The sequence below is a fragment of the Fundulus heteroclitus genome, chromosome 24 (genome assembly GCF_011125445.2).
Source record: "Fundulus heteroclitus isolate FHET01 chromosome 24, MU-UCD_Fhet_4.1, whole genome shotgun sequence".
NCBI classification, from domain to species: domain Eukaryota; kingdom Metazoa; phylum Chordata; class Actinopteri; order Cyprinodontiformes; family Fundulidae; genus Fundulus; species Fundulus heteroclitus.
The window spans coordinates 13,081,226-13,106,187 of record NC_046384.1 but is presented as its reverse complement, the minus strand read 5'-3'; the positions used below and the strand labels follow the sequence as shown (position 1 = coordinate 13,106,187).

The following is a 24,962-nucleotide window of genomic DNA, read 5'->3' as shown; positions in this document are numbered from 1 at the left end:
CATCTTGTATATTTTAGCTTCTTCTAAATACCCACCATTTTTATTAATTCCTGCTTTGGTCACTTTTGGCTGTCTCTCGATGAGCTAATCACCTGAAATGGTTTTCCAACTTTCTTGAAGGAGTTCCCAGAGGTAGTAATAATTAAAAAATAAAGACAAACCATCAACTGAGAAGGTGAGTCCAAAAAACCCATCCCTATAAAACAAAACCTCAATGAATCAGCTTATAGAAAAGTCCATCTAAGAAATAATGCGGTCTCTGAAATAAATCGGCAATGCGAGATGTCTCACAATCAAAAAAGAAACTCTGCAAAAATAAGCAACATTTGGCCGTTTTAGTTTCTCAAAATAAAAGCAGCTAAAGACTTGAAAAGGTCTTTCAGATCGACAGATTGCCTCTTGTTGTTTCAGTCGGTCCAATTCCAGCAGATGTATAAAGAAAAACCGCCTTGCTCAATAAATCAGGGAAATATAACACATCAACTGGTGCCTGTGAGAAATAGTAAGTGCAAAAATAAGCCTTCCCTCTTTTCTTCAACATTTTCTTTGCTGATTCTCAACATAAAGCTCTGGGCTCTTTACATATGCAGCATCAATAGGAAATAAATCAGAGCTATTATTGGAAGTGCACCATTAATTAATGAATTGCTTAATTTTTCTGAATAACACATGTAATATTATAAAATTTAACTAATTAAACAAGAACAAAGTTTTACTCAAGGATCATACATACCCATCATTTTATGTATTCAGTTATTAATAATTAAAATCTTAATACTAATAACAGGAAAAAAAAGATAAGAGCCAAAGAAAGGTCCAGGATGAACCCGTTTTTCTCTACTGAAAGTGTTCAGTATTAACACTAATGGATTCTCAGCAGAGAATAACACACTGTTGTAAAATGTTTTATTATTTCTGGGAGGACACATGAAAATAGTTTCTTCATAGGAGAAATGAAGGGCTTTGAAGATGGAAGTAAAACAGAACTGGGTCATAAAAGAAGGAACTTATTTAAAGAATCGGTTTAAATCAAATGTTTGGAAAGCTCTCACCATAATTGAATAAATGTGTACCATTTCCCCAAGATTTAAGAAAATCTACTTTATAGCAGTTTCATTTTTTGAAATGTATAACCATAGGGCCTCAGGAGTTAAACAATTAATGAAGGTTTAAATTTCAAAAGGTCATTTGCACATTTATTGTGTACATAGTAAACATAGTTTCTGAGTTTAGGAACCACTATGAGCAGGTTTTCAGAAGTTTTTCCTACATATCACAAAATGTGTCATTATCTCCTTCACCAAAATGTTTTTTTTGTTAAATCAAACTGTTTCTCTTAATCCTTCCTTTCAAATACTAACAAAACAAATTCAAACCAAGTAAGATTATTGTCAACCATTTTTTGTCGTTTAGATGCAATCAAAATCCTACTAAAGCAGAAAAATAGTTAAACTTGTTCTGTATCACTTTAACTTTAGATTACTTAAAAATATAGGCCACTATCTTATGAAAATATATATATTTTAGGCCTACGTTAAAGCTCCCAATGTTTCATGATGCTAATACGTCCCTGAATAACATTGTTTTTATAATAGTTTTGTGCGATTAAATATCTTGTGGCTTCAGCTGTTTTCATGTTCAAGCCTTTATCTAAAAAAAAAATCATTAAATGATGCATTCTTGCGTTGGGATGCATCATTTAAACCCCAAAAACCTACGTTAAGGTTTGCATTTGTACTGTAACAAAAGGTGCAGGACCTGTGTCTGTTTCCAAATGCAACTTACTGAAGTCTAGACACACGCACACACACACACACTAAGATGGTTTAATTGGCTGTTGGGGGATTCTTGTCCCTGCCCACCACTCCACCCCTCTTTTCCTGAGATAAACTTGTGAAATGAGATAAAAAAAAAAAAAAAAAAGCCCCACACACTGTCATTTACACCACAGCTAAATGGAGAGAAAAGGGGACGAAAGGCAGCAGGAATTGACTTCACATCATTGTTACTGTTATTAAAGGACACCACAATGTGAGAATGTCCCTTTTGGAGTTAATTCAAGACAGCCAAGAGTTGTTGTTTCAGCTTCTGCGCGATGTGTCCGTATCTATCAGCCTGCTGACCCGGCTAACGCACCCCAGTCAGAGCCAGCGCCCGACCCGGAGAACAGGTTAGTGTTGGCCACCCTACGCCACTTTGTGTGGCTTTTATAGGTGAAAAGCTCCATTTTAAAAAAAAATGTATTCCTTCTAAATTTAGCTATTCAGTTTCCTGTAGCTGAGTTCTTGTTTTTTTTTTCAATAATGTGGCAAGATGACAGAACAGGATTTCCTACCAGGAGGACAGACATGGGACTCCCCTGTTGTGTTTCACTCATATGTATTAAAACCTATGAGAACAATCCTACTGTTTTATCTCCCGCTGATTCGGCAGCATGAACGTTGTCTCTATCCAGACAAGATCTTCTCTGACTTTTTCAGCTCAGCAGGCCAGGAGGGGCACTAGCGGGCTTCTGGTTTGAGTGTTGTTACTGATTAGCCGATATGGCCCTTTGTGAGTGGATAATTTCAATCTCACCTCATGAGTCGGTGTTTCACCGGCATAGACCCGTGTTGACAAGTTAGCTGGTTGACAGACGGACAGACAGGTAGACGAGCACAAAATCCACCTTCACCTACCATGTTTGGCTGCGCCTTCTTTTGCTGTCGACCTGTACAGAGGACAGAGGATCATAAATCCACACAGACAAACGAGCAAGGTCAGTGTTGAATTTTCTTTCTGCGTGCATATGTGCTGGCGGAGAATCAGGCTCGCTTTGTCTGGAGAAACTACCGTTTAGGCACGAGGAAAGTCAGACTTCTGGCTAGACCATGATCCCCATCTATCCCCTAGATCATCATTTTCAAAGGGTTAGATTTATTCTGGCAGCATTTAAATTGCTAGACCGATCCGACTTGAACCTATTTTCCCTGTTAACTATGGGTTTCTTAATAAGACAAACAGTAAGAACATTGAGCACAAACACAATATATTGTAACCTTAAAATAAAACTAATTATCACAAACATGTTTAAAATGACAACCTTTTTATTCTAAGCAGAAAAACATCCTATCAGTTCTCATAATGTTATCTGTTGCAATAATTTCAGATGTTCTTGAATATAAATTTAAATACCCTTTAAAGGGTTCTGCTCTTTACAGAGCAACCTGGCTATCTGCTAGGTAGTCAATTACTTAACGGACAAGCTAATTGTAGTTTTAAACCAAATTAACCTTAGTTTAGTGAATAATATATATATATATATATATATATATATATATATATATATATATATTTTAATAATTTCCAGACCATCACTGGGATTTTGGTTCTTTCAGCCAGTAGCCAGAGAACTCTGGTTACTCTGGGCATATTAAAGGCATACTATGCAACATTTTTCAGTTAATTAATGTGTTCCATACCGTTTTGGATGATTAAATGAGTCATTTCAGGTCGAACTAAGGTTTTCTCGGCCGCCCTGGTGGTCTGTGGGGGAAATACCGTACTTGCAATTGCAGGAGCAGTCGGCCCGCACACACAGGCTCAGAAGTCTCGTGCATCGCGAGAGTCGGTCTTGCTTTACGGCGAGAACTCCATGTGTTTTTGCCCAGCCATTCACTATATGCACGCACGAAAGCAACAACAAAGAACCGCGTGTTAACGTCAAATAAACATGCAAGCATATCAAGTTTTTTTTTTATTATTATTATTATTATTTTTTTTTTAATGTTGGCGAGGTGGTAGCATGAGTTTGGCGAGGCCGCCGCCTTGCCAAGATAGCGCTGCGGGAAGCTTGATGTTCATACCTTCACTGTGTTAGTCATTGTTTGTACTGACGTTTTTTCCACTTTTCGTTGCGTTCGCCTGTCTGCTAAGCTCAAAACAACCGCGCCTGGCTTGACGGAGAAAACCAGAACAGCTGAGCATCTTTACGACAGTGCACTTTTACTTTCGCCCTCTGGGGGGAGCCTCGCTGGAAAATCAACCCCGGTTGCATAGTATACCTTTAACACGTAAAGTCTAATGGTAGGAAAACATGAGGCTGAACTGGGCAGACAAACAATGTGGACGACAACAGCCTTAAAAGGATTATAAAGCAACGCCCGATTTAAGAGTTTGTGGAAGATTCAAAAGGCTGGACTTCCAAATGGAGTTAGAAGTTCAAGAGGGACCGCAGATATATCTAGTTTAGCTGTAAGACATGTGCATCAAAATTAAAAGAATTGTATTAATCTGCTTCCACAAAACTAGGAAGTTCCCCTATTGAATTAAATTACTAAAAGAATTTACTTCTCGATGATATTTGAATTTATTTTGATGCACCTGTGTATCCTATTTTTTCAAATAAAATTGGAGCATGTGTCCAAGGCTAATGCAGCCTTCGACAGATGCCTTTTGGTAACAAAAGGTTGTTTTGTACCTATTAAATGTTTACTTTCCACTTAACTTTTCGTTGATATGATTAGATATGCAAATAACAGTGGCGTTTCGTAGCTTACCCACCTTGTGAAGGGTGTCAACGATCGTCTTCCCAGACTTTGCGTAGGCCAGGGCACGAGATTTCTCACTTAAAACTCTTTAATGAATACAGACATAAATTGTTTTTGATGATATTCTAATTTATCGGGATCCACATACCATGCCTGGAGCATGAAGAAAGATGTTACTGGTTGAAAGGCATGTTGCCGCTAAAGGGAGGGGTGGATCACATGGGGCATCTTGACAGGTGTGCAGCAGGAGCAGCAGAAAGGGAGAGTTTGCAAACAGAGAGCAGAGTAAGAGCGGCGGACATCCGTCCCTCTGCCTGAGGGGGACGAAGACGGCGAGGGAAAAGGTTGAGAGTGAGAATATGAAGGAAGGCAATTTAAAGCAGGATTATGGAAAGGAGAGAATCGTCTCCATCACTGTGGCGGAGATGAAGAGCTTCCACAGATTTATGTGCTGCTGCCAGCGGCTGAACAGTAGGTTTTGCAGAGGTACGTGTATCTAAGGTAGCTGTGATGGGTAAAAAGCCTCTACTGTTGTTTAAAGTATGGGATTTAGATTAGATTTTAACTGTGCATCTTTTTAAAAAAAAAAAAATTATAATCCAAAATAAAATTGCAGCTTTTCAGGAAATGTTTCATCTCATTTGTTCTTGTAAGCCACATCCTAATAATCTTTCAAACAGTTTGCTGACTTTTGATTGTACTTTCTTTTTACACTTCCATTATGCATGAAACGATTAGATTTCTTATAAGCCGGTGTATAATTAGCGTTATTAGGGGTCCTATATAAATGAACTGCTCGCGCCGTCTGAAGCAGGGTGTTGAATATTTTCCGTCAGACGAATTTCTTCTCATGATCTCAGATGACAGACCAAAAAAAAACAGCTCTCTTTTAAAGTTTAAAGTACCTTTTGTAATTCTTCCACAGAGGCAACTACTGACAATCTAGCTGTCCCTTCTTTGGGCGTTCATACGACCGGCGTTGACATTTGCACTCTGCTAAAGTCACACACTGAACAAATATTTGAGTTTCTCTTTAGTTCATCCGAAGCTGTCCGATCAGCGGTTTGTCTCTTCCTCTATTAAAAAGACGCCCTGTTTTAAAAAAAAAACGGTGTGACAAGGAATTTAAAAGCGGATAAATAAGACATTCGAAGGGAGTAAATGTCTGAGTCTAAGATCCTTATTTACTTAAGGTGGTACAGTAAAAGTTGTCAATATTTCCTGGCAATCTTTGCATAAGGCAGAAGGAGGCGTGTGTTTGCATTGGCAAAAGTTGGTATTTGTCTACCATTGGTCATGCTTCTTGACAATTATGAGTATTGGTGAGAAGAGCAAAGTATTTTCTTGCAGATTTCTATTTGCACCTTACAGCGCTCGCACAGGTCTATTTCAGGAAGCTTTGGTCTGTATTTAGACATGATGGGATTATTTTTAGTAACGACTCGTGTGCCACAGACAAAGACGTTGCTATGTTTCTGCTCTGCATCATGTTTTTCTTGTTAAAGCTCTGGGCGCTCGGTTTCTAAACAAGCTGAAGGCTGCTTGCTAAAGTTCAAATCGAGCATCAGCGTGAGGGAGAAAGGAGATTGTTGTCGCCAGATGATCTGGTATCTCAGAAGCTGTCGATCCGCTGGGATCTTCAGCTAATAGTTAGATAATGGTTTTTTTTTTTTAAAAAGAGGAAACATCCAGTGAAAGGCAGTCATGTGAATGGAAAAATGCTTTGTTCCATTGGTGCCATTGGTCCAAGACTCGCTTGAGTTGCTAGTTAAAAAACCCTTTTTCACTCTTGTCGGCTGAGAACAGGAAACGGAAGCGACGGTTAGCATAGACTTGCCAAAACAAGGCAAAAGCAGATTTGGAAAAAAAAGGCTGCCTGGTCCGATGAGTCAAGGTTTCAGGGAATTATTCAGATGGTAGGGTCAGAATGTGGAGCAACAAACATGAAAGCCTGGATCGATTCGGCCATGAATCAACTGTTGATGCTGCTGCTGGTGGTAAATAATGGCGTAGGGCGTGCGTTCTTGGCACACTTTATCATCATGGATGGGCAGCCGACATATTTCCTGCCCTTTTTTAAGTCTTTGTTACATATTTAAATCAGTTCTGAATCTTCATTCTTAAGCATATTTAGACAGAATTTATGATTTGTTGTTTATCCAAAGGAAATAAGATATATTTACAATGTCAACCTGGATAACAGCTTTCGGGCCAAATCCTAACTGATACTACTTGATTTTTTATTTTTTTTTCTTGGACAGCAATGGTGTCATTGCTGCCATTGTTCTTGAAATCCTCTTTGCCTCACTGTGAACGAAAATAGTCGCACCTCCTGAGCGAGCTCTCCAATCTGAAGCAATCTCTCTAATGGAGGAAACCCATTCCCTTACTTGAATCCCACTTAGGAGATGGTCCTTGCACTTGTTTTACTTTTTTTTTTGCAGCTTCCTTTAAAAAAACTGAACCGTCATCTTTTTATTCTTTTGACGACTCGACAGAATGATAGCAATATTCTTGCCTTTAAATACCCTTTGCTGGAAAGCGAGTGTAAAGCAAACTGTTTATTAAGCACCGCTCCCTTTTTTTAAAACGACTATTCTGCTCTTTCTAATTCAGTCCAAATGACAGAATAATAGCAGCTGCCATGTCTCTTTGACACTTGTTCCTCAGCTAACTGTAGGATTGTTTAAAGATTGTTGGTGGTGCGACTAAAAAAAGGTCCTGGTCTTAAAACCTTTGCCCACAAATGAGCCCAAGCTGTCTCCTCACCGAGTCAGCTCAGCTGCAGGGTAAATGTGTCTAGGATGGTTTAACCAGTATTTGGAAATGCCTCTTTTCATGCCCATAAGTATTCAGTGGATATATGGATGAGGCAACCATCAGGAGGTGTTTTTTTTTTTTTTAAATCATGTTTATTTCATTTCTGCATGATTCACAAAATGTGAAAGGGCGATATAAGTTTTAAAAACAACTCATGACACCATCAAAGTTTCCTGATTTGTAACGTCAGCTTTCTTTATTGGGTCTTCCCGTGGCATTTCCCTTCTCCTTGGGTGGTAAAAGGTTCCTCCTTCTTGAGTTTTCTTATGATTTTTTTAAACTGTGTTTCTCCTTTTCTTAGAATCGTTTCCATTATTTACCCCCTTAAGTTTCTGTTTCTGAGTTTGTTACAAATTATATGAAAGGGCGGTAATTATTATCAAGTACCTGTCACGTATTACTTTGACTGTATAGCCATTCTTTTTAATTTTTTTTTAATGTTAAACGTCTTATTGTGGGAAGCTCCGTAAATCTAATGCCCAGAGCATGATGCTGCCCCCACCATGTTTCACAGTGGGTTTGCTTATATTTGTGCCTGTATGAATGATGTGTATTTTTTCCCGCTTCACCTGATTATTAAGGATCATTTTGATCCTTCAGCTCAATTTTATTTCTAGTTAATCAGATTCACTGTAAACCAAGAAAGCTGCTAAATAAATGGGAAAGCTGAAATTAAATCGAACATTACTTCCCCCAAGTTTTATCTCAAGGGTGTGCAAACGTTAGCGACCAAGTTACTGTAGCTTTATACATTTTTGTTGTTGTATTGTTAGTTGGTTGAAATACATGGGGTATATGCCATAATATATATTACAAAAAAGTTTTAAAATAATCTGTTCTGGTCTTTTTATTTTTATTTATCACAGAGTTTGGCATTTTACCAGCGTTTTGCACACCAACAAGACAGAAATGTAGCATAAAAATGTCCTTTTATGCAGCTGTAGTAGAATTGCAGGGATTTGCCTGCAGCATACACCACACTCACATTATTTAACAAGCATGTGTCTGATGTCAAACGTGAATACCGGTTATCTGTTTTATTAGGTTTCACCAGAGCAGGCAGGATTACGGAAATTCCACACGGATATATTGGACCTTGTGGAAGGCAGTGGACAATAAAAGAATAAAATCTAATTACTTTAACTGTTGACTAAATATTGATTGTTAGGGTGTAATATTTTATGGACACTGGTGTTGGCTTTTAAAGACTTTAGAGGGAATGCTGTGTTGATGGGTTCAGGCTGCTTTCTGTCAAGTTAATGTGAACTTTGAGGGAGGCAAAGTTGGACATTTGTTCAAAAGGAAACAGAAAATTACTCTAATGACTTCCTGCTACCAAATCTGTTCATCTGCAAACTATGATCTGTAAAGTTGGTGCGGGTTTGGTCTTCTAACTGGTTTTAAATGACTTGATATGTTAAATACATAAATGCAATTGAACTGATTATTGACAGGCAAGTTGTTCCATCGTTTGTAGAGCGGTTTCTGTCTCCTAATTTATTTTCAGGCCTGTGAGTCATTTCTGAATTGGTGTCTTCCTGTTTACACTCCGACAAGCCAATAGTGTTTGATCGTGGAACAGAAGAGATCAGCGGGGTTTCTCCTTTTAAAGACACTGAAGTTTTCTAAAACTACAACTTTAGCTGGATTAAGCGGATCTGTCTGCAGTCTACATCATATCCCCTCCAACAATAAATAAATTTCCGTAGCAGTCTGCTACACATCCCATGACAACAGACACAGGTGCAAATTTCTCTCCCACAAAAATGTGTAACATACTTTATTTATGTACTTACTGGTAAGTAATTTTATAGGTTTAGCATTTTCTATATTAACTTCTGACAAAACCTGACTTTTTTAGCACAAAACATTAAAAAGGATTTTCAGCAGTTATATTACAATATATTATGAATAACCTCAGCATTTTTAAGAAAAGTATGTGCAATTTCAACAATACTTTTACTCAGTTAAACATTTACTTGTGCATTATGCATAAGAACTGATCACAGTGATTATACAATGTTGAAAAACATTTATTAAAATTTTTTGGAACTTAAAAACACTGTCCTGCATGACAAAATACATCAAACAGATAAAAATTAACAAATGATTTGAATTTTTCCACACCTGAAGCTTAATCTGCTAATTAAAACACAGCGCGGGCCGTATGTTTGACACCCCTGCTCTAAATCATCTTACATTTGATGATGGGTACTGATTATTTTTTTTCCACTTTCAATTTAAGGATGTTCACTTGAACAGAGAAGGTCTTTTCTCCTTCCCCTCAGCCTCCATCGTCTCCACAGTGAACTTACAAACGTGCAACTTTCAAATAAACTTACTTTTAACTATAATTATTAGCCCACTAATTTTTTGTTAGGCCTGGCCGAAAAAGCAATTTCTGGCTACGCCACTGTTCTGATCTGCTTCTACTCTTCTAGACTGCTACAGTTCATAACCTTTATCATCACCTTTTCACAGCAGCAGGTTTTTCATCTTGACCTCCGCCCTAACCAGACAGTAAATCTCCTCTATTTGTGCAGGGCGCCTCTGTAAGTGTGTAATTACGCATGCCAAAGGCTGAGTTTGAGATTATTCAGCAAGCAGATGTTTTATTTTTGTGGTCCAAGAGGACCCAGTGAGGCATGGACTTCTGCTTTGCCTTTAACCCACTACCAAAGGTCCTAAAAGACTGCGCCTATAGGAAATAGCACTTCTATTTATGTATTGTAACCCCACATTCTGAGTATAGGCGTAGCCCTTTAAGCTCTGCACCTCACTGATTCCTAAATGGCTGCAGAAAAAACAATGTTTCAGAACCGATTATCTGGTCTCAGCATAATTTATTGACAATGATAGCCGGTTGAGGCGGTGAGCGGAAATATTTCTTTTCAGGGCTGCGCTGTGCGTGAGGGATAAACATATTGGGGAGAATGCATAAATGCAGACAGTAAATGGGTCTGGAATGAAGCCCCCAATGTTACAAAACAAAACCCTAAAAATGCATATAGGCATATAAAAATACAAGGCGATGCAACAGCTCCGGCGCCATTGCATATTTTAAGAAAGCCAATTGATTGGCTGGGCCCTGGTTCAAAGTGGGTGGGCCAAAGCCACACCATGCAAAGAGAAGCTGCGCCTTATTTTATTTTTAGTTTAAGCTGATGTGTGATCCAGATATTTATTCCGGTGGATTATTTTATCCAAGACAATCTTGCATATCCACATATAATTAGTATATTCTTTTATTTGTTTTTATTTACAATTACGTACATTTTATTACCGTTTCTTCAAAGAATATTTAATGCGCTTTTTAATCCAGGGCGTCTTATTGTCCGAAAAATACGGTAACTGCTGTTCTGTGCTTTATCCAGTTGTGGATTATGGCTCTTACTGTCCACAAACCGTAGAAATGGAGTTGTAACCCTTTGTAATGAGATATCAACGTTATGATAACCCTGATTAAAAATACTGTGGCATCATAATTTTAGCACACACATTTTTATTTTATTTTTATTACATTATATAACTTATTTTAAAACAAAAATGCAACAATTATTACATTCCTGCTGCTAAAATAATAGCTGAAAATGTTGGCAGTGGCTTTTAACACATGAATAAAAATTATCGGCTTTTTTCAGGTATACTGAGAAAAATTAATTACTAAATGTTGAGTCACAAAGTAGTCAGCAAAAAAAATAAAATCACTCAAGTTATAGATGAAACATAAAGCAAAATATGAAGTGAAAACCATCTGAATTAATCCGTAGCTTTTACATGCTTATTGCACCGAAAATTAACCCTTAATTCATAACAGCTAACACTAGTTAGCTAGCCTACTACACACTGGTTAACAGACACAAAACCAAGCAAGACTTTACTTTCAAAACAGCATTGCCTTAATAACAGTAATAGGTGGCTTTCTTTGGTTTTACCGTCAATTTTATCTCTAAATATGAACTGCAGAGGCTGGTTTCGAGCCGCGTCCAACTTGGCTTGAGGGACTGCAGTTTCAGTTTCAAACATTAGATGGCGCTGCAGCTAAATCTGTCCTGTGTTCATCAACTGGTAGAAGAACAGAAGAAAAGTCAGAAGAGCAAGTAGTGGGTTCCTAATACTTTATTTTTTAGATTTGTGCTCAACAAATCCATTTTTTAAGATATTTTAGCCTACTTAACTTTTTTTTTTTCTTTTTTGGCAGACATTTAAAGTGTTAAAGTGAATTCTTGATTCTTCAGGTCTGGCAGCATTGATCAGGTTTGGCTTTTGAAATTTAACTCCCAGAGAACGGTTATGCTAAACTATCCTAAGTGTAAATATAGGGAGTGGGAATTAATTTAAATCAATCCAATTTGTATAGCCTCTTTTCCCTTAACTAATATCTACACTTAGTTAAATCATCATTTGTAATCTGTTTTTGTTTTTAGTCAAGTTAGGCTTGTCTGATATTAAAAATTTGTTTCAAGTTAATAGATATTTGAGTGTCCCCTAAAAAGTTTTTTATCATAAGAAATCCGTGAGGCATAAATAACTTTTCAAGGTACCGTACAGAAAGTCAGCAGTAGCACATGCAATCAGTGAGGGGGAACCAGGAATGCCTGTTTAAAAAAAAATAAATCTTTTGCTTTTGTCCCACAGACAGCACCTAAATTTCCCATCAAGAATACACACGCTGAATGGCTCGCAGTGTAAGCCAGCTTTTAGCGTGTGTAATAAATGTAAAAGTCCTCTGAATCTCATTTAGCGATAATCTAATTTTCAACACGAGATTCATTTAGGCATTTAGGCCAATTCAAATGCCAATTCTCACTCTGACATTGTCTTTCATCTCTTTGTGCCTAATCTCATTTTTACTATTTTTGCCCAGACAGATTTCTAAAATTCATACGAAACCAAAGCAAACAACCTCAGCTGAATACAAAGATAAGCTATTTTTGTTCTAACCAAATTAGAGATGTTCTACTTGGTCTCAATATAAGAAATCTATTTGTGATGTGGACTTAATATGCCTGATCAGGGATATAATCATGAAATGAATACAAGCTCTGTGCAAGGTAACAAGATGACTCTGACGTGTGCATAATGAGGGCAATGTGAGGACCTGATATAAACTCTGTACAGTCTGTCCTTGCGTATAGCTCTGCAAATGTGTTCATAATCTATACATTTCTCCCCATGTTGCATTTGGAATCACAAACTCCTGTGTATTTTATAGTGATTTTATGTTTTGGATCCGCATAAAAGTGCACAATTTTGAAGTTGACGAAAAAGGATGTATGATGTTCCGACATTTTTTTTTTTTTTTTTGGAAGTTGTGGCAATCACAACTGCAAGTCTTTTAGGTATTTCCGCACTTCAAGAGACTGTAATTTCCCCCATTCTTTATTGAAAAATAGCCCAAGCTCAGTCAGAGTGGATTGAAAGTGCTTGTTGAGCATCAATTCTCACGTCTTGCTACGCATCCTCCATTTGACTTTCGGTCTGGACTTCGACAGTCCCTGCTGCACTGCAAAAACAGAACTAAAAGTGAGTGAAATTTTCTTGAAATCATTGTAATTTTCCTTGATTAGAGCAGGTAAATAAGACTATTTGCCAATGGAATAAGATTTTTGCACTTAAAACAGGAACAATTTATCTCCATCGTCTTATTTCAAGTGCAGGATGTCTAATTATGTTATTTTAGAGATGAATTGTTCATGTTTTAAGTGCAAAAATCTCATTCTATTGGCAAATAGTCTTATCTACCTGCTCCAATCAAGGAAAAATACACTAATTTCAAGAATTTTTTTACTTATTTTTAGTTCCCTTTTTGCAGTGATCTCCAACGCTGGTTGCTTTCACCTACGTGTTTCACAGTGGAGATAACCGTCTCCCCACACACAGCATTTTGCATGTAGGTCGGTTGTGATCTCAACTGACCAGACATCCTTCCCCCATATGTTGGCTAATGCCAAACTGAAAACTGAACTGTTTTTCTTGTCCTTCTTTAATAAAACAAAAATTTGTGGAGGACAGCAATGCCATGGATTTGTTTTTATTTATGTTCCATTATATAAGTATTATTGAAAGAAAGCCATACGAAGTTAACTTAAAGTCACGCACACGCGTCACGTCAATTATGTGGAAGAAGATGGTCTGGTCAGATAAAAGTACAATTAAACGTCTTTTTCTATAAGCAAAACAAAATGCGTGACTGAAATTGAACACTGCAGATCACCCTTGAACACCTTATTGCCATGATAAAACATTGTAGTGGCACCTAAGGCTGGGCAATATATTGAGATTTTTTTAAAACGAGATATATGATGAGATTCAGTGGCTTCTTCAGTTTGTGATTGATTCTTTGTTTATTTTCTAATTGACGTTTATTCACTGTAAAGTCCCTCCTTAGTTGGTTGGATTGCAATCATTTGTGTTACATAGAGCCAATTACTGTACAGGAGTGACCTGGTTCATTGGCCCCCTGCCAACCCCCCTCTAGCTCCGCCCCTGATGAGACCATATCGTTTATATCGATATGGTCTCTTTGTAGTGTTGAAATTATACTTTTAGGTATTCCAGCAGGTTATTTTTTTTTTTTTTTAGCTGTTTGTAATATTTATCTACAGCTGTTTGTTAAAATATGTGCCTGTGAGACATTTGGGATACAGCTTTGTTTCAGAGATGCCATTTTACAATAACTTTATGAACAGAAAAACACATAAAAAAACCAATATGTTTACATATTTGGGCAGGACAATATACAATAAAAGCATATCGATAAAATAGAATCATACTGATCGATATCGATAATTATCAAAACATTTCGAAATGTACATTTTAACTGCAGCCCTAGCCATTTTATGCTGTTGCTTAATGACCTATTTTTAAATAAATGGATTCAAACACAACCCTTTATTCAACCAAGTTTTTACAAAAACTGTAAGTTTTAAAAAGGGAAAAAAAGCACACGTGCTCTCTGAAGGCTGATGGGGCTTTCCTGGGTTTGTGATTGGTTGGGAGGATGTAATGACTGCAGTATTAACCTACATGATAGGCTAGAATGCACTGTTCTTTTATTGAACTAAATATAAAATTTTATCGATCGAGATATATATCGTTATTGAATTATTGTCCAGCCCCTTTACATATAATCAATTAATCGACTGAGCTTGAACTATTTTATAGAAAAACAAACAAACGTGAAAACATTTCAGTCCTTAGACCGGCAAAGCTAGCTTCTTTTGGTTTATTTATTGCAATTACATTTTTTCTGTTCTTTTTAAGTAATTTCCTTCATGTGGTCCGCTTCAATGTGCAGAATTTCAACCCAGTCATTCAGGGGGCCAGTGCAAGAGTTTTTTTTTTTTTTTTTTTTTTTTAATTCTCTCTGCAGGGTTGCGTCTTTTAAACTGAAACTCTGAATGACTGTTCATGTCCTCACCAGTGTGTGGCAGACTGGGTCCCCCTGCTGACTTCCCTGGCATTGTTTGTGGGAGAGTTTATGCAGTTGGATGGAGGAGGGAAAAAAAACAAGGAAAGGAGACTTTATTTTGCAGTAGACAGCTAAATGGTGCCTTTTTGTGGGTGCATATGCTGTTCAGTCTTCAACTCCTGATTTTAATGCCACAATCTAAATGCTACTGGACCACAATAAAGCCAGATAATTTATTGCAATGATTATTACAAACCATAATCATCCTGATTATGCATTTACGGATTTTACTGATTTTTATGCATTTCATCTAAGTGCATTTACCACTTCTTGCTAAATCGGCGCATAAAACTGCAGGATGATTTATATTTATGTATTTTCGTCAGACTTCCATGGTGTCTCTGGTCTCATTGTGGAAAAAAAAAGGGTGACATGTGAAACCAGGGGCGGACCATGTGAATCTCCTCCTCCCTCGCTGGCACACACACTGTGGGAGTGGATGTGTGTGTGTGTGTGGGAGCAGAGCGTGGTGGTGGTGGAGGGAGGGAGGGGGGGGGGGCTGCTCTGAGCTGTGCTGTCTGGTGACAGCTCAGTAAGCAGCTGAAATCCTTCGGCTGCGGCGGTATGGACAGCCTTACCTTCCACCGGGATGTTCTCTGACAGAAACTTCGGATGGTTCTGAGTCCCCCTTTTAGCTCGGCGTGGGATGCGGGCGTGTGCGTGAGAGGGCACGCATGTGGCTGCAGAGCGATGGCCCTGAACAGAGTGTCTCAGCTCTGCCACGAAACGACCAGGCTGTGGCTGCAGCTGAAGATGATCACAGGTAGAGTTGTGTTTGTGTTTCCTCTGACAGCCGGCGGATGAGTCTGTCCTGTGTCAGGATCCGTAAATCCAGAAGGCGATGGGTTATTGGCATCTTTCTGAGCACTTTAGACGGAGAAATGCACTGTTATTTTTTTTTAATTCCTCAATTCATGTGTATTATCTTTAGCCTGTCCTCTTTGTGTCTATTTAGAGAATATTCACTTTGCACATTCAGGATGATTTATTCGAAAGGAGACTGAAGAAAACAGGAACCAGGCTGAGGCCATAGCAATTATAGCCTCTGTTTCTAAGAGACACTTGGGTCCCTTATCAGACTGCCGCAAGTAACAAGAGTTTCAAGTGACTATTGGTGTTAAGTTTGTCCAAAAACTAGAAACTGGACTAAACCTTAAAGTGGGTAATGCCTCAAAATTATTCTGAATTATTGGACTTATTGTCATACTCAATTGTCTCCTAATTGACTGGCAGTGGCTGGCGCTCTCTGAGTGCAAAAATAAGTTCAGGAAAATATGATTTTGTTATTCCGCTATCTGATTCAACCCTCATCTACTGAATCGGCTGTCTCTTCATGTACTTTTGAAGTTTGCATGCTTCCCATTTTTTAAAATATGGCTCCAATTGGGCCATAAAATGAACCAGAAAGCAAGTTGTGTTTTCAGGGCGGGGCTTCTTTGTCATCATGCGTTATCGCAATGTTTCTCCGTCAGGTTCCTGATTTGATCATGTCTTGTTTCAAAAGAAGGTGTTAACCGGCAAAATGGGGGAACCTGACATCCTGAAACTGCCTGTTGTTAGCTAAAGTGTCTTGCAAAAACTTTCCATTTTTTTGTTTTTGCCACGTTAAAACCACAAATTTGTGTTTTTTTTATTCAAATTTCACGCGAGAGACCAACTAGGGTTTGCATTTGTAAAAGTGAACGAAAGTCATGCTATATTTTCCTGCTGCTTAGCCTATGTGCTCATTTGAGAATTATATGCATATGTTCACCCCATCATAAGTCATTTTAGAACCATCCTTTGCTGCGGTTAGAGCTACGAGGCTTTTGGAGAACATTACCATCAGTTCATTCTTCATTGATAAGTAGCTCAGGCTCATTATGTTGGAGAGCTTCAGTGATCATCGGTTAGATTCTCTGAGCTTTGACTGGGCCACTTTAACGCGTTTATATGCTTTGTTTTGCATCATCGCTCTGACTGTTGAGGGTTCTTGTCCTCCTCTCAAGTTTTTTCTTTCTGGTTTACTTTGAAGATTATCCTGTCTTTAGCTCCATCCAGCCTCCCCATCAACTCTGACCAGCTTCCCTGCCCCTGTTGAATAAAAGCGCCTCCACAGCATGGTGCTGCCCCTACTTACTGCTGGGTTCTTAGTGATGTGCCGCCCTTTGCTTTCAAAAGGCTGACTTTTTGTCTCATCAAATCACCTTCTTCCACATGTTTCTCTACATGCCAAACTTGCAAACTGCAAACGTGACTTCTTCTTGTCACTCTTCTGTCAAGGCCAGATTTCTGGAGAGCACAGCTACTTTCTGCCCAGTCAGCTTCTCCCACCTGAGCCGACGGATCTCTGCAGCTCCTCCAGAGATGACGTGGTCCTCCTGTCTGCTTCCTTGATGAATGCCCTCCTTGTCCAGGCTTTTAGTTTCAATCGATTGTCATACGGCGTGAAAACGGAGTTCCTAAATTCAACGTTACCCTCATAAATATCGATCACGAGAAGAAGCAAAAAGGTTTAATCTGTTTCAAAACACGCCGACGCCGCAACAGCGACACGTTGAAATCAGTTTTCCTCCCCGAACTAACAGAATTATTGTGACCCGACGATGTTTTCCCACATTGATTTCGTCTCGCTGCACAAAGAGGCCTTTTCCGGCTGAAGGCAACACTATCCGTTCCGAAGCTAGCGTAATCAAATCTAAAGTAGACGGTGCGCTCTGTCCTCAGGTCGTACGGTTGTGTTGTTGAAACAAAGTGCGGGATCATGTGAGCGCGCCTCATCCTCCTCCGTACAGTACTCTGCGCGGCACGCTGACAGCATGTTAATCACATTCATCCCATTAATGCTGCGTGTTTCCTCCTGTCAGTTGGGGCACGGCCCTTTTTCAGTCTTTGAATGTAAACATCCCCCCCCACCTCTTCCCTAGCGCTCTCTTGTGTGCTCACTGGTTGACTTTGTGTTGCTTGGTTTTAACTCTTTTTGTTTGCTCTGGTGAGAAATATCCGCAGACTCTTGAGCCATGGTGGTTTTCATAATCCATGGAGATTTTGACGAGCTTTTTCTTGGCGCTCTCAGCTTTTGCAGGTGTGTTCTGTTGGCAGGCGGTCAGAGGTGAGCTAACTATGATCCAGCATAAACCCGGCTCACACACAAAAAAACACAGCTTTCTGCAATTGAGCGATAGCCGCTGCTTCCAGAAGCCGCTGTGCATCAGCAACTCAAATAACTCGGAACTAATTTATATAAAATTTGCTCTTTGCCGTGAATGTTTAGCAGCGTTGGTGCAACGCGAGATGCAGTTTGCAACAGAGCAAATCAATAAGCCAAAAGAAAGAAAAAGCTGAATGAATCTTTCATAGTCCCTGAGGGAGGATACAGATGCACAACAAATCAAATAAATTGATTAGTTATTGACAGAAGACATACATCATTTTAAAACTAATCAAATTCATTTAATACTGGGTAACTCTCTAACATATACCTAACCGTCAATGGTAACATGACAAGCTTTATTTTATCATTTCATGTTAAGGGTAGGGGTTAACCTTTTCATGCAATACTTTTATTTAACCACTATTCTAATTCCTGAAAAAAAACAGAGTATTGTCACATTTAAATGGCAATAGTTGCCCTAAAAGCCAATTATTGTCGCATTTTATTACCATAAAACATGCATCAGCATAATAATGCTGGTCAGAACTGGAGCAGAAATGATAATCTTTTTTTCTTGGTACAAAAGTAGTTATAGAAAATTAAGCAGCTTGACAGGTGTAGCATAAGTGTGAAGGGATGTTTTAGGGCCAGGCACCATGTCTTTGTAGAGGGATCAATATGAAATTAACTGCTAAGTGTTTGAGTGGAGTGACAGGGGGTGTTGTAGTTGTAACATTTTTAAAGCCATGTTACTATAATGTATTTAAACCCTCAGGAGTGAGACAGAGAACAAGACACTGTTCCCTAATGTAAAGCTTTTGGGTGGTATGGCTGTTTGGAGAAATGAGACACCTGTTGGTGTCAGCATAACAATGCTGGTCAGAATTGGAGCAGATGTTGCAATATAGCATCTGAAAAGCTACCAGAATTTTTCTGTTTTCAAATTATATTTTTCTCATAACAAGTGCCCAATCACTACCGCCATGAATTACAGTCAGGCTGAGTTTGCCACAGAGGGCTTTTAAATCCCTCTGTAGGGTGCAGGTTTGCCAAGTCTTGAAGCTGCTGGCCACAGAAATCCCCTCTCCCCATCTTCTTCACTGAGGAAAACCAGCATTTACTTCAGCAACTTAAATTTGACCAGGAGACTTTCTATCTCTTCTCTTGCCTTGAGGATGAAAATCCAGTCGTGCACTGAAGCCCGATGGGTTGTCGTCACACTTTGGCAACTTTTGGCTCTCATCTTGGCTGCCTGTTTCTCAATCTTCAAAATGAAATAAATGTAACTATCACAAGGAACAAAGACAATCACAACTAAAAGGGAAATTCGTAGTTTGGTTTGCCAGAAGTGCCTCCTCAAAGTTAATATAAATTAAAATGCATGTGATATCCCATCTGTCTAAAGGAAGTCAAGTATAAATGTTTTTGCTGGGGTAGAAAGATAAACTTTAGTCCTCATCCACCCTTGCTTCCAGATTCACATCTACCTGGTTTAAAGGGCATGTTCACTGGCCTTTACCATTTTTAGACTGGCTAAGAGAAATTGGCTTCTGCTTTAAACCGTATTTATACCCTAATGAAGTAGAAATGTCTGATTTATTAATCACCAATTGTGTGTCTAGACATTCAAGCATGCAAAAAATACATAGATAAATAAAAATGTACCCATGTTAAAGGCTGGATTTTTCTAAATGTTGCTACTGCAATAAGCAATAAACTTATTTTAAGGCTTTCTACACTAATGCTAATATTTGACCAGGTTTCTCCATATTAGCATTGGGTTTTGAGTTCAGCCACATGAATGCAACGAAACACCCATTTAAACAGTAAGGTGGGAAAAGGGGTTTTAAACAGGTTACCCCTCATATTTCCCATCATTTTCAAATCTTCCGATACTGTTTCCATTGTATCATCAAACTGCATATAAAACAACAGCGGTGTCATTGGAATACGTGGTTCTGTTTCTGCAGATGTGTGCTTTCTTTCAGGGCAAGTAAAAACACAGCCCAGGAGGATTATTTGCTTACTGCCTGCCTCTCTCTCTTACCCTCTTTGTATGTCATTTCCATTTTTTTTTATCCTCCCCCAGCTGCCTTTCTAAGGTTTCATGCTCTTTGTTCCGTGTAGTGTAATGACTGGTAGCTATGGCCAGAGGCAGCCCAAAAGCGGCTGCTGTCATATTTGCTGGCTTTGCTCTCAGTAGAGCCATTACTGTAATGGTAAGGGAAGAGGAAAGGAGGGCTGTAGATTTAAACCCACAGAACTGCAAGCATATGTACTCTTTGTAGTCCAGTGATTTGGGAGTTCCTTTGAGCCATAAATAATCATGTGGGATCACAAGCCTGTGTAGTGCTTTTGCCTGCAGGGCAGGTGGAGTTTTATAAAATCTTGTGCCAAAGTTTGTGGCTTCTGGGTGGAGGAAGTTCACAGGAGGTATTTGGTGGCTTTAAAGCCTGCTTTCTAAAATAAAACTTGTCTTAAAGGTTATAAAGGTTGTAAGACTTATTGCTCCTTGACAATATTTTTATTTGCAGGCTTTTCTGTTTATGCTATTTCCCATTCTTAATGCAGAAATATGAGTTCAGTTGGATATTTACATAGATAAAACAACCAGGACTGAGTAATCCGGTTTTATTTGAGGGTGGCCATTGTGACTGGCTCTGTTTGACAGGATTTAATAATTTCAAAACATTTTCTTTACAAACATGTTTGTCATTGCATGTTGTTGTGATCCTCAGATAACTAAATAGTTTTTTAAAGACCATGTATACTAATTTTTACGACGTTTGGGCTCGTATCTCATGACGTTTTGATTTCAGGCACCAATGCATACCATAATGCCCGCCCAACACAAAAGTTGCTCATAAAATGAAGATTTTAATGGTGATTTTATCCTGAGAGTAGGTCAGTTATCTTGGAGACCTAAGAAACAGGCACCCGACGGACAGATTTAAAAGAGCTTTGTGGAGCTGAGTCTGCCTATAATTCACCACATTGCTGAATAACTGCTTTTGACAAAAAACTGTACTTTAAAACCCTCAAATTCTGGCAATATTTTGTAGAGATGCACCGATCCAGTTATTTCCGATCCAGTCTGATACCGACATCCGGGCTAAGCATATCGGCCGATACCCAATTCCGACCCGATGCTACTGTTCAATGAATAAACCGTGTACCTTGCCATGTGAGTGAAGTTATCAGGTTTGAAATAAACATTAAAAAAAGTTCTGCATGTTCTTTAGCATGGTGCTTTTGGAGGTGCTTATTTAAGTTTGTGGTGTTGAATTTACCAACTGTATCACTCCCTAGCAACTTACGCATTACAGATTCTGCATGTTGCAGTTGGATTTGTTGGCGTATCAAGTTTCAAAAAGTTTCCAAATATCAGACTTGGCTCGGTCCGGCAATTGTTCCGTGTTTGCTCATCGGCAGCTGCTGTGCGCGCTCTGCGTATCTGCCGTTGTAAACATAGAATAGAAGTGACTAGATCGGCGTAACTGCATTGCTGTGTATGATATTAATGAATAAAAATAGAAAAGACTGGATCGGAATGCTGGATCTGCATCAATCGTCCGATATCCAATCCAGCTAATTAGTCAATATCGGAGCCGATATGTGATCCGGGTTTCGAATCGGTGCATCTCTAGTATTTAGGTAGAATCGGTGTCGGCTTGGGTTTTAACCATTATTGTTACACTGATGTTCACAGACGACACAAGCATTTCTCCTGGTATCATCAGAAACACTTTAAATGCTAGAGCCATGTGTGTGTCTCACTTTTCTCCACATAATCATGCCATGTTTCACTCCTGAGGGTTTCAATGAACCTCAATAATGTAGCTGTGAAAGCGTCATTCATAGGTTACCCTGTGTAAAAGCAATCAAGCTCTAGGAGTCCATTTGTGCTTACAACTGTGTAGTGAAAGACCGCATTCCAAATAAAATGTCTTTTAAGCCTGAAAAGTTACTTAAAACTAATACCGCACACGTGTTGGATGGAAGGGTACTTAAAATCTGATGCATGAAATAAGATGTGATCCAAAATCAAACCAGATAGTTCTGCTTCACATGGTGACGGACTTTGTTTTGTCTTTTTTGCGTACGAGAGACTATTTTATTTCTGAAACCATGCCATCATCAACATGGCATCTCTGAACCTCAGGTTGAGACTTTTCCGTTTTAAAATGCAGTGCCGGTCCACAATAAAGTCAATGCCGTACTGCGTTTGGTCAAAGGTCTCACAGGGTGTCGGGAAATGTGTCGCTCTGCGTGCACGCAGATAAATGAGACCAAAGTTGAACGTGTTTAGTTCAGCGAGCGCTCATTACCATGTAACAACAAGTTATCTGATGCCAGAGCATAATTAACGGCAATAACGAGCCATCCAACACAAAGCAGATGCTGATTTTTGTGTGATTGCTCAACGTGGATTGAAAAATAACTCCTTATTCATCTGTACACTATTTAAATCACAACACAGTGAGTCCTTATCATTGGAACGTCCACTAATTGGCAGCTTTTGAAAAAGCTTTTGATACGATTTGCTTCAGTCGCTAGATGGGATCCAACCCGGGGGGAGAGGTTGCGTGTGTGTTGTGACGGCAGCGCAGACTGTAGACAGAGGGACAGTAGTGTGTTGTTTGTCGAGATGATGATGCCACCATCTATTCAGTAAATCAGGGCCCAGCGCCACAGAAACCATTGTGTTTGTACGCCGTAGACGCCGCATCAGTCATACGGAGCGTAATCCTTGACCTCCTGCAGAATTAAAATATAGAAAACTGTGTTGACGGTGCAGCTTCAGGACACGAAGAGACGAGCAGCTAAGCCCCGAAATCCTGTGAACATCAGTGATATTCTAACGTTTGACCGCGTGCCACCCGTCTTAAGCCACGCTGATTCGTGCTCTGGGGTGTGGGGATGGGCACATACGGGGGGCCGCTGCTGGCCCTGTGACCCAGTTGTTGTTTAGCCCGGTGTCTGCGTGCGCGTGCCAGCCGCTGGCCCATGTGCCTCAGATGCCACGCAGCAGGGACAGATGGAGCTTTGGTAAACCCAGACTGTAAAGCCTGATAATGGAGCTTGGATTCCCTCACACACACGTGCAAACATACATGCAGAGGAGCCGCTGGGTAAAAAACAGCCAGCTGGCCACGTCTCTGTTGCCACGCCATACCAACAGGGTGACTTTTGACTTTCTACCACAGCTTCCCCTCTGATTTAGCCAAAACTTACTTACTTTATTCATTCATCCTTGTAATTCCTTCCTCGTGTATTTTTTTTTTTTCTTCTTATTTATGAAGGTTTCAGATTAGGAATGAATAATGAAACGCGTTGCAGCAAAACAGCTGGAATCTAAATGAGGTTCAGCCAAGAGGTGACTTATGTCTAATATTCTGATTTCCCTTAATAAAAAGGAAGTGCACTGCAAAAACAGAACTAAAAGTAAGTGAAGTTTTCTTGAAATCATTGTAATTTTCCTTGATTAGAGCAGGTAAATGAGACTATTTGCCAATGGAATAAGGTTTTTGCACTTAAAATAGGAACAATTCATCTCCATCCGTCTTATTTCAAGTGCAGGATGTCTAATTATGTTATTTTAGAGATGAATTGCTCCTGTTTTTAAGTGCAAAAATCTCATTCTATTGGCAAATAGTCTTATCTACCTGCTCATTTCAAGAAATTTTTACTTATTTTTGTTCCCTTTTTTGCAGTGTGGGCACTCATTCTAACATCGCTACCTGTTCAAGTCATGCTGTGTGTCTCAGGTTGTCCCTCCACGCCGCGTTCCTCCATGTTTCTGTCCAGGGGGTCCTGCTTGTCCGTTCACGTGGGTTTCGAGCGAGCGTCACATGGCTTCCCAGGCCCGGCTTTTCCTGCGGCTTTGAACTTTGACCGGCCACCAGCGCCGCCGGCCGTCAGCCGCAGCGGAGCAGCTGGTCTGCTGTCTTTGAACTGCTGGCGTGTGTGTTTAGCAGTGAGAAACCTGTAGGAACACGACTTCTGCACAAAGGAGGAAGCTGTCGGAGAATAATGGAGATAATAGCGATCCGTCTTTAAAGGAATTCAGCCGAGAAAGCTTCCTTCCTTCCACCTCTAAACGCTGAGATAACCAAGGCTTAAAAGCGCTTCACAAGTTCAGATAATATAAAATAGCCTCGCTTCGACGAAGGAATGCACACACGGAGCTGGAGGTTGCAACATTGCCTGTAATTAAGCGTTTACCTGGAAAGGTCGTTGTCATTTGTGCAGGAGCTGAAACAGATGAGCACTCGTTTGCTTTTCATGCAGCAACGAGTCACCTGCAAGAATAAAGCAAAACAACGTTGAATTTTAGAGATGTGACCAAAGGTTACGACTACCTCTGAGTGAAAGCTGCTGCAGAAATGCTGCTGAGGATTAAGGATAATCAGAAAAATAGAACCTTTATCAAAAAAATTCCTTTTATTTCAGTAAGTTGTTTTGAGTGTTTGAGTGGAGTGACAAGGGGTGTTGTAGTTGTAACATTTTTAAAGCCATGTTACCATAATGTATTTAAACCCTCAGGAGTGAGACTGAGAATAAGACACTGTTCCCTAATGTAAAGCTTTTGGGTGGTATGGCTGTTTGGAGAAATGAGACACCTGTTGGTGTCAGCATAACAATGCTGGTCAGAATTGGAGCAGATGTTGCAATATAGCATCTGAAAAGCTACCAGAATTGTTGTGTTTTCAAATTATATTTTTCTCATAACAAGCGCCCATTCACTACCGCCATGAATTACAGTCAGGCTGAGTTTGCCACAGAGGGCTTTTAAGTTTACTTTAGCAACTTAAATTTGAGCAGGAGACTTTGGCATCTCTTCTCTTGCCTTGAGGATGAAAATCCAGTCGTGCAATGAAGCCCTATAGGTTGTCGTCACACTTTGGCAACTTTTGGCTCTTATCTTGGCTGTCTTGTGGTCATTTTTTCCTGCTTCTCAATTTTCAAAATGAAATAAATGTAACTATCACAAGGAACAAAGACA

General features: G+C 39.4%; 1 protein-coding gene across 8 annotated transcripts in view; it reads left to right on the top strand.

Annotated features, from left to right (window-relative positions):
• The window catches only part of mcf2la (mcf.2 cell line derived transforming sequence-like a), an 80,524-nt gene that overhangs the window by 6,620 nt on the left and 48,942 nt on the right, over positions 1-24,962 (top strand). For 6 of the 8 annotated variants that reach the window (XM_036127929.1, XM_036127935.1, XM_036127934.1 and 3 more), the window contains exon 1: positions 2,023-2,170. The exons of 1 other annotated variant lie outside the window; for it this stretch is intronic. In XM_036127929.1, coding sequence (XP_035983822.1) covers positions 2,038-2,170 — 133 coding nt within the window. In that variant the 5' untranslated portion in view covers positions 2,023-2,037. Of the gene's footprint in view, positions 1-2,022; positions 2,171-2,664; positions 2,759-24,962 lie in introns of those variants that run through there. One more of the 8 variants, XM_036127930.1, reaches the window with a different exon arrangement.